This window comes from Penaeus vannamei, chromosome 15 (genome assembly GCF_042767895.1).
Source record: "Penaeus vannamei isolate JL-2024 chromosome 15, ASM4276789v1, whole genome shotgun sequence".
Classification (NCBI taxonomy): domain Eukaryota; kingdom Metazoa; phylum Arthropoda; class Malacostraca; order Decapoda; family Penaeidae; genus Penaeus; species Penaeus vannamei.
This window is the reverse complement of record NC_091563.1, coordinates 26,186,266-26,196,265: the sequence shown is the minus strand read 5'-3', so window position 1 is coordinate 26,196,265 and position 10,000 is coordinate 26,186,266. Positions and strand designations below refer to the sequence as shown.

Below are 10,000 nucleotides of genomic sequence, written 5' to 3'. Positions count from 1 at the left end.
TAAAATATAGGATCGTACAATATATAATATTCCAAAGATAAAATAAAGCAATGACAAAAAAGGAGAAAAAAAGAAAAGAAAAACGAAACACCCCATTTACAAGTCTGTTGTTCAGAAAGAATGAATTTTTCAGTTCATTTTTCACCGTCGAAAACCCCCTTCCTGTGTTCAGCATACCGTGAAACATCATTAGATATTAACCTTGTACTTCAACGCGAAAACAAAAACATTACTTTGCTGGATTTGGTTGTTGAGTTTCGATACGAAAGGCTATCAGAAAATAATAGTTTTTTTTTTCACTACATAAACATTTGAAATTCTGATTCTAATTATGACTATATCTGAATCTGATTCTAATCACAACACTTTTTACTCCACTACATCTACATCTAATTTCTGATTCGAATTATCATCTGTTTCTTATTTCACTACATCTACGTCTAAATTCTAATAATAACACTTTTTATTCCACTACATCTACATCTAACTTCTAATTCAAATTAGATATATTTCTAATTTCATTACATCTACATCTAAATTGTAATAATAAGACATTTTAGTCCGCTACATCTACATCTAAATTCTAATTCTAGCTATATCTAATTCTAACTCCACTACTATAATTAGAGTTTAATTCTGAATTCTAATAAGATCACTACTTGTCCGCTACACCTATACTCTGATTATAATTCTGTAACTGCATCTAATTCTATTTCCCCTACATCTAAATTTTAATTCCTGTACATCTAAAATCTAATTCCTCTACTTCTAATTCTACTTCCCCCACACCTAATCACATCTTAATTCTAATGATTCTTAATTCTAAGTTTCACATCTTAATTCTATGTTTTGTACATCTAAAATCTAATTTCTCTTCTACATCGAATTCTCCTACATCTAATTCTAGTTCCAGTACATCTAAAATCTAATTCTTCAACTTTTATTTCTAATCCACCTACATTTAATTGTTGTTTAGCTACATCTAAATTTTAGTTCCTGTTCTTCTAAAGTCTAATTTCTCTACTTCTAACTCTAATTCCCCTACATCTAATTGTAGTACCTCTACATCTAATTCTAATTCCACTACATCTAAATTATAATTCCTGTACATCTAAAATCTAATTTATCTACAGCTACTTCTAATTCCCCTACACCTAATTCTGGTTTCACTACCTCTAAATTCTAATTCCTGTTCATCTAATTCTAAATCCACTACATCTAAATTCTAGTAACAACGTCACTGGTCCACTAAGCCGATTCTAATTGCAATTGCATCTTAATTTCAATTCCTTTATATCTAAACTCTAATCACTCTACATCTAAATACCAATCCCTCTACATGTGTAGATTCTAATGCCTCTCCATCTACATTCTAACTCCTGTACATCTAAATTCTAATTTCTGTACATCTGAATTTTAATTTCTGTACATCTTAACTCTAATAACTCTGCATCGCATCTAAATTTCGATCCCTTAACATGTAGATTCTAGTTCCTCTCCATCTACATTCTAATTCCTGTACATCTAAAACCTAATTTCTCTACTAATTCTAATTCCCCTACATCTAATTCTAGTTTCTGTACATCTAAATTCTAATTCCTCTCCATCTACATTGCAACTCCTGTACATCTAATTCTAATCCTTGTGCATCTAGATTCTAATGCCCCTCCATCTACATTCTAGTTCCTGTACATCTAAATTCTAATTCCTCTCCGTCTAAGCTCTAATTCCCCGGCAGTTCATCGTGGACAGAGTGCGTGGGTTCATCGCCGTGGGTCGGTCGCCTCTGGACAAGCAGTGGGTCTATCACTTCCGGGCTGTTGCTATCGACTACCACGGCCACGTAGCCTCTGTTCCTGTCACTGTGCACATTATAGGTCAGTTTGATGTCGTAGCTTTTTTTGTGGGTGTCTGTGTGTGTGTGGGGGGGGGGGGGGGTTATGTGTGTGTGTGTGTTGGGCGAGAGAGGGTTTTGTATGTGTGTGTGTTGGGGGAGAGGGGTTGTGTGTGTATGTGTGTATGTTGGAGGAGGGGGGTTGTGTGTGTATGTGTGTGTGTTGGGGGAGGGAGGTTGTGTGTGTGTGTGTGTGTGTGTGTGTGTGTGTGTGTGTGTGTGTGTGTGTGTGTGTGTGTGTTTAGACGAACTCATTCTTTTTATTCATTTTCTTGCGGGTATGTGTTATTGCCGTGCGGTTAAAGTATATTTCCAAATATCTCGAATATGTGTATATGTATGGATTTCTTTTTTCTGGGGATGACTATATCTATCAATCATTCTGCCATTCTTGCTTTCATTTTTATATCTCTCTTCCTTATCATTCGTTTCCGTGTACCGCTAATAGCGTTATTAGATTCGGCCTCATTAGCGTGATGGTCACATGATGTCATTACCAGGTAAGGTGTACATCCGATGTCAATTACCGCCCATATCATCTCCAGGCCATATTGGATCCGGAGCGACAGCATCTCATCCCCAGCACCAGACGATCGCATCTCCCGGGCATTTGCATCCACAGCATCATCATCTCCCTTCGATATCGGCCTTTACGGCTATGAACGCGATTATCAGGGCGATCAGCATAACGAGATATAAGCTCTGTTAGCGAGGATCTGCTCGATAGGCCTATGTTCTGCGCGATTGGCTGCATGCATAATGAAGGTCGTGGTTGGCGTTGGGAAGTGTGTGGAGGGAAAGGGAGGAAGGAGGGAGGAGAGGGAAAAGGCGGAGAAGGGGAGGGAGACGAAGAAGCAGATGTGGAGTATATATATATATATATATATATATATATATATATATATATATATATATATATATATATATATATATATATATATATATATATATATATATATATATATATATATATATATATATATATATATATATATATATATATATCTGTGTGTGTGTGTGTGTGTGTGTGTGTGTGTGTGTGTGTGTGTGTGTGTGTGTGTGTGTGTGTTTGTGTGTGTGTGTGTGTGTGTGTGCGTGTGTGTGTATGCATGTGCGTGTGTGTGTGTCTGTGTGTGTGCGTATCTCTGTGTGTGCGCACAAAGAAACAGCAAAACACCCACAAAAAGAACCAATACATAGAGGCATTTCTTTTAAGTAAGGGGAAGGGGGAGGGGGCAACCCAGGACTGAGAGCCGCCCCCCACCCCACCCCCACCCCCCAGTAGTGACAGAAGCAGAAGACTTCCCGAAGAAGTTGGCCAAGACGACCCGGAAGGAGGAGACGACACCACGACACTGTGTCAAGATGTGCGGGAAGAAAACCCACGGAGCCTTGCGGGTGTCATGTGACTGACACGAAGACGAGAAGAAAAGGAAGTTGTGAATGAACTTATACAAAGGAGGAAGGGGAGGAAGGGGAGGAGGAAGGGTGAAGGAGAGTAGGAGGAGGAGGAGGTGGGAGGAGAAGAAGGAAAGGAGGAGGAGGATAGGGGGAGGAGGAAAAGGGGGAGGAGGAGAAAGGGAGGAGGGGAGGAGGATGAGGATGAGGAAAGGAGGAGGAAGGAGAGGAAAGGAGGGAGGAAGATGAGAAGGAGGAGAGGGAGTAGAGGGAGATGAGGAGGAGGGAGAGGAGTAGAGGGAGGAGGGAGGAGGAGGGGGAGGAGGAAGGGAGGGGAGGAAGAGTGGGAGAGAAGAAGGAGAGGAGAAAGAGGAGGGGGAGGGAGGGAAGAGGAGGGAGCAGAGGGGAAGAGGAGAGGGAGAAGGAGAAGGGGGAGGAAGGGGAGGAAGGGGAGGAGGAAGGGTGAAGAGGAGCAGCAGGGGGAGGGAGAAGAGGGAGGGGGAGGAGGAAGGGGAGGAAGGGGAGGAGGAGGAAGAGGGGAGGGAGTAGAAGGAGAGAGGAGGAGGGGGGAGGGAGAAAGAAGGGGGAGGAGGAGGAGAAGGAGGAGGAGGAAGGGGAGGAAGGGTGAAAGGGAGGAGGAGGAGTGGGAGGAAAGAGGAGGAGCAAGAGGGGAGCAGGGAAGTGAGAAGGAGAGGAGGAGGGAGGAAGGGAGGAAAGGGAGGAGGCGGAAGATGAGATGGGAAGGAGGAGGGAGGAAGAGAATGAGGACGGGAGGAGAAGGGAGGAGGAAAGGTGAAGGGGAGGAGGAAAGGTGAAGGGGAAGGAGGAGGAGGAGGAGGGGGAGGGAGAAGAGGGAGGGGGGAGGAGAAAAGAGGGGGAGGAGGAGGAGGATAAGGAGGAGGATGAAGGGGAGGAAGGTGAGGATGAGGAGGAGGGGAAGGATGAGGAGGAGCACAGGGGAGGAGGGGAGAGAGGAGAGGGGGAGGAGGAGGAGAAGGAGAGGGGGAGGGAGGGGAGGAGGAAGGGAGGAGGGGGAGGAGAAGAAGGAGGGGAAGGAGAAAGAGGGGGAGGAGGAGGATAAGGAAGAGGAGGAAGGGGAGAAAGGTGAGGATGAGGAGGAAGGGAGGATGAGGAGGAGGGAGGAGGAGAGGGAGGAGGAGGAGTAGGAAGGAGAGGGGAAACGGCGATGGGAGGAAGACGGAAGAAGGAGGAGAGAGAAAGAGGACAAGGAAGGAGGAAAGTAGACGGGAGAAGAGGAAGACGAAAGGGAATCGGGAAAGAGTAAACAGAAATCAAATTGAGAAAGGGAGAAAGAGAGGGAGAAGGAAGGGGAAAGGGGGGGGAGGGGATGATTGAAATGATGTTGTCCAATCGAACGGAAAATAGAAATGTGAAATTGGGTGAAATTAGAAAATTAAAGCGAGATTTTGATATATAAAAGAACGATTTTGTCACTTTTTTATCAGTAGATGCAATTCAGCGATAAAAACGATAACTACTGTGATGATGATGTTTATGATATCAATAATGATAATAAACATCCTAATGACAATACTGATGATGAATGCTAACAATAATAATCGTAAAGTGGCCATGCAATAAAATAGGATGCCATTTAATGAATATTATAATCAAAATAACAACGTCCTGAAAGAGGTAATAATACCACTACTTATAAACACAACAATGATCATTTTAATGCAAATACTTATAGCGACGGTAATACAGATACTGATGTTATTAACATGCAAATTACTAACGCATTTCTTTACTTGTACACAGCCAGCAGGCCTTGGTATGGTAAGAATACGAAATAAAATAGTCTAACATATTTGAAAGATATACTACCTGCAATATCATATTTTGTGATAATATTTCGAGTATTCCAAAATATATGAAAAGAAATGTTGGTTTATGTTGTTAATATCTTTTTCTGTCCCTCTTTCGCTTCCTCTTTGCAGCACAACACATGGGCAGAAATAAACGTGAGTGTCGTTCGGAGTGATGTATGTGCGAACGATAAATTTCATGCGGTTAAAATGTTTTATTTTTCTTTGTTTTTGCTGGACTGTTGTTTTTCGGTTTATGCTTCGAGCAAATGGAGACAGGAACATATGCATTAGTACCATTAGTGCATATACGATATGCGAATATATTAGCATGCGTAAATATATGCTGTTTAAGCATATCAACACCCTCGCAGGTATAAATACATATGCATAAACACACATACGCGCATACACACATAGGTATTCCCGCACACACACGGACACATACACGCACATATACACACACACACACACACACACACACACACATTCTCTCTCTCTCACTCACATACACACACACACGCATCCTCCCTCTCTCTCACATACACATACACACACAATCACAATCACATACATACTTAATCACACACATGCAGAAATTTACATACAAACGTGCACACACCTCCAGACATATTGGTATCTCTAGAATCAATTAACATTATATGATTATAATATTCATTATTGTTATTATTATCATTAGTGCTAGAATCATTACCTTTTTTATCCTTTTTATCATCATTATCATCACCATCATCTATCTATGATATTTATCATCTATTTATCATCATCATCTAGCGTCTATTCATTATCACCTATTTCATATCTATTATCATCTGATATCTATTTGCCATCATCTATCATCTCATTATCATCCGTTATCATCTATTATTCATCTATTATCATCTATCATCTATTTGGCATTATGTATCATATGTCAATCTTCATCTGTTATCTATTTATTATCTATTTTCTGTCAATTATCATCAATCACTTATCTATCATATATCATCTATTTATTATTACCCATTATATATTATTCATCAACACCTATTTTCTATCGATTATCATCTATCAGCTATCTATCAACATCTGCCATCTATTTATCATCATCTAAAATCTATCTATTATGTATTATCCTCTATATTCTGTTGATTATCATCTATCTTCTATTTATTAACATTTATCATCTATTTATCATCACCTATTATCTGTCTATTATATATCATCATCTATTTTCTATCAGTTTTCATCTATCAGCTATCTATTAACATCTATCAACTTATTATCGCCTGTTATCTACCTATTATTTACCATCATTTTTTTTCTACTGATTATCATCTATCAGCTACCTATTAACCTACTATCTATTAATCATCATCCATTATTTATCTATTATCATCTATCATCTATTTATCATCTATCTATTATCATATATCATCTATTTATCATCATCCATTATTTATCTATTATCATCTATTTATCATCATCCATTATTTATCTATTATCATCTATCATCTATTTATCATCTATCTATTATCATATATCATCTATTTATCATCATCTATTATCTATTTATCATCATCTATTATCTATCTATCATCATCTATCATCTATTTATCATCTATCTATTATCTATCTATCATCATCTATCATCTATTTATCATCTATCTATTATCATATATCATCTATTTATCATCATCTATTATCTATTTATCATCATCTATTTTCTATCTATCATCATCTATCATCTATTTATCATCTATCTATTATCTATCTATCATCATCTATCATCTATTTATCATCTATCTATTATCATCTATCATCTATTTATCATCATCTATTATCTATCTATCATCGTTCTTCCCCATTTTCCCTTCGCAGCCGAGAACCGCCACAAGCCGGTGTTCCCCGAGTGCGACTCCTATGATGGCGTTCGTGTGAGGGAGAACATGACAGCTGGGACGCCCGTGGTGCTGGTGAGGAAGGGGAAGAGGGGGAAAGGGAAGAGAGGGAAGGGCAGAGGGGGAAGGGGGGGGGGGAGATGGGGGAAGAGAGAGGGAAGGGGGGGAAGAGGAGGAAGGGGGGAAGGGGGAAGGGGGAAGAAGGGAGAGGGGAAGAGGGGGAAAGGGGGAAGGGGAAGGTGAGATTGGGAAGGTGTGGGAAGAGGGAGGGGGGAAAGGGATATGGGGGTGAAGGGAGAGTGAGACGGGGAAGGAGGAGTACGAAGGCAGAAGGAAGCTCCCTGCTCCCCCCTATATATGCAAAGAAATGAAGTACAAAGCTGAACAATCATTTTGGTGAAAAGATACAACTCCAAAATATATCAACACATCATAAAAGCTCTCATTTAATAAAGAGCCCCCCCCCCTTAAAGAAAAGAAAAAAGGAAAAAAAATTAATTCATTCCCTCACTAGTTTCTCTCCTTCAGGTACTGGCCACTGACGAAGACACGGGACAAAATGGGCACGTAATATACACTCTGATTAACAGTTTCGACAGCTTTACAGTGCAGGCGTCGAACCAGCATGGCCAGATCACTACAACGAGGGTAAGTGTGAATATTTTGTATATGGGGCATAGCTAGGTCACCATAACGAGGGTAAGTGTGAATATTTTGTGTATGGGGCATAGCTAGGTCACCATAACGAGGGTAAGTGTGAATATTTTGTGTATGGGGCATAGCTAGGTCACTATAACGAGGGTAAGTGTGAATATTTTGTGTATGGGGCATAGCTAGGTCACTATAACGAGGGTAAGTGTGAATATTTTGTGTATGGGGCATAGCTAGGTCACTATAACGAGGGTAAGTGTGAATATTTTGTGTATGGGGCATAGCTAGGTCACTATAACGAGGGTAAGTGTGAACATTTTGTGTATGGGGCAAAGCTAGGTCACTATAACGAGGGTAAGTGTGAATATTTTGTGTATGGGGCATAGTATTAGGTCACTATAACTGAGTGAGTAAGTGTGAATATTTTGTGTATGGGGCATGGCTAGGTCACTATAACGAGGGTAAGTGTGAATATTTTGTGTATGGGGCATAGCTAGGTCACTATAACGAGGGTAAGTGTGAATATTTTGTGTATGGGGCATAGCTAGGTCACTATAACGAGGGTAAGTGTGAACATTTTGTGTATGGGGCAAAGCTAGGTCACTATAACGAGGGTAAGTGTGAACATTTTGTGTATGGGGCATAGCTAGGTCACTATAACGAGGGTAAGTGTGAATATTTTGTGTATGGGGCATAGCTAGGTCACTATAACGAGGGTAAGTGTGAATATTTTGTGTATGGGGCATAGCTAGGTCACTATAACGAGGGTAAGTGTGAATATTTTGTGTATGGGGCATAGCTAGGTCACTATAACGAGGGTAAGTGTGAATATTTTGTGTATGGGGCATAGCTAGGTCACTATAACGAGGGTAAGTGTGAACATTTTGTGTATGGGGCATAGCTAAGTCACTATAACGAGGGTAAGTGTGAATATTTTGTGTATGGGGCATAGCTAGGTCACTATAACGAGGGTAAGTGTGAACATTTTGTATATGGGGCACAACGAGGGCAAGTGTGTATTTTGTGTATACATGGCATAGCAAATACACAGCCTAGGTTTAAGAATGTATAGTAGATTTATTTGAATTCTGTCGTGTGAGTGACTGAGGTGGTAGCGGGGAAGAAACGTCTAGAATGGTTATTTATATTAATTTGTTTCTACTCTTTATTATGATTAAAAAATGTTCTTAGGTTGAAGATTTACATGACTTTGTGTTATGCATTTATCAGTCGTATTTCTTATTCTCAGCTACAGTTTAACAGCATTGGATTATGTTATGTATATATTTTTCAATCAGAAACTGTTCATAGACATCAAATCACACCATCTTTTCTCTCCACAAGAACCCACATACTTTGCTCCCTATCGGCCAAATTCCTCGAAATCTCTATCTTTCTATTTTTTTTTCTTTTAATCTATTATTTGTTCCTTCCTCCTTTCTTCTGTATTTTTCGCTTCTACCCCATTCGGCGAAATTCTGTCTCTCGAGATTCTTTGTTCTTCTCTCCTGCCTTGTTCTTTGTTCGAAATCCTTTATAGATATATCCTTTTCTATTCTTTGTTCAGCTTTCCCTTCATTTCATCCTTTTATTCTACGTCATTCCATGTTCTTTATCAAGTTATTCATGTTTCCACTCTTCATTTTTCGAAATTCCTTAACCATTATTCCATTTTTTATGTTACATGTTCAGAATTCATTAACTTGTTCTTCCTATTTTCCAACCTTCCATCCTTCCATCCTTCCTTATTCCATACTTTCCCGTTCCGTTGTTTCGTCTTCCATCCCTGCCTATTCCATCCCTTCCCATTTCTTTTCTCTTCCATCCTTATCCATCATATCCTTTTCTATTTCATCGTCCCCTTCTCCATCCTTTCGCCCTTGGCTATCCCATCCATTTCCATTCATTGACTCATCCTTCATACCATCCTTACGTATCCCATCTCTTCCTATTCCATTCCCATTCCATCGTTCCTTCTTCCATCCCTTCCTATTCCTGATCTTTTCCGTCTTTCCCTACCCCATCCTTTCCCATTCCTTGTCTCTCCCATCTTTACCTATCCCCTTTCTTTCCATTCCAATCAACTCCATCCTTCCTCATTCCTTATCTCCCCCCAATCCTTCCATCCCTTACCCATCCCATCCCTTTCCCGTTATCTCCCCCCATCAATTCTGTTCCTTCTCCCCACCCTCCCCTCCCCATCCTTTTCCATTCTTCCCTCTATCCTTCCATTCCAACCAACCTCATCCTTCCCGTATTCCTTATCTCCCCCTCATCCCTTCCATCCTTACCCACCCCATCCTCCTCCAAATTCCTTCCCCCTTCCC

The 10,000-nt window shown here is 40.3% G+C and overlaps 1 protein-coding gene across 1 annotated transcript in view; it reads left to right on the top strand.

The window, feature by feature from the left end:
• LOC138864151 (neural-cadherin-like) overlaps nt 1–10,000 on the top strand; it is a 90,186-nt gene that overhangs the window by 65,986 nt on the left and 14,200 nt on the right. The window contains exons 6-10 of the mRNA XM_070130203.1: nt 1,739–1,877; nt 5,075–5,092; nt 5,254–5,277; nt 7,003–7,097; nt 7,551–7,670. Of these exons, the coding sequence (XP_069986304.1) occupies nt 1,739–1,877; nt 5,075–5,092; nt 5,254–5,277; nt 7,003–7,097; nt 7,551–7,670 (396 nt within the window). The remainder of the gene's footprint in view (nt 1–1,738; nt 1,878–5,074; nt 5,093–5,253; nt 5,278–7,002; nt 7,098–7,550; nt 7,671–10,000) is intronic.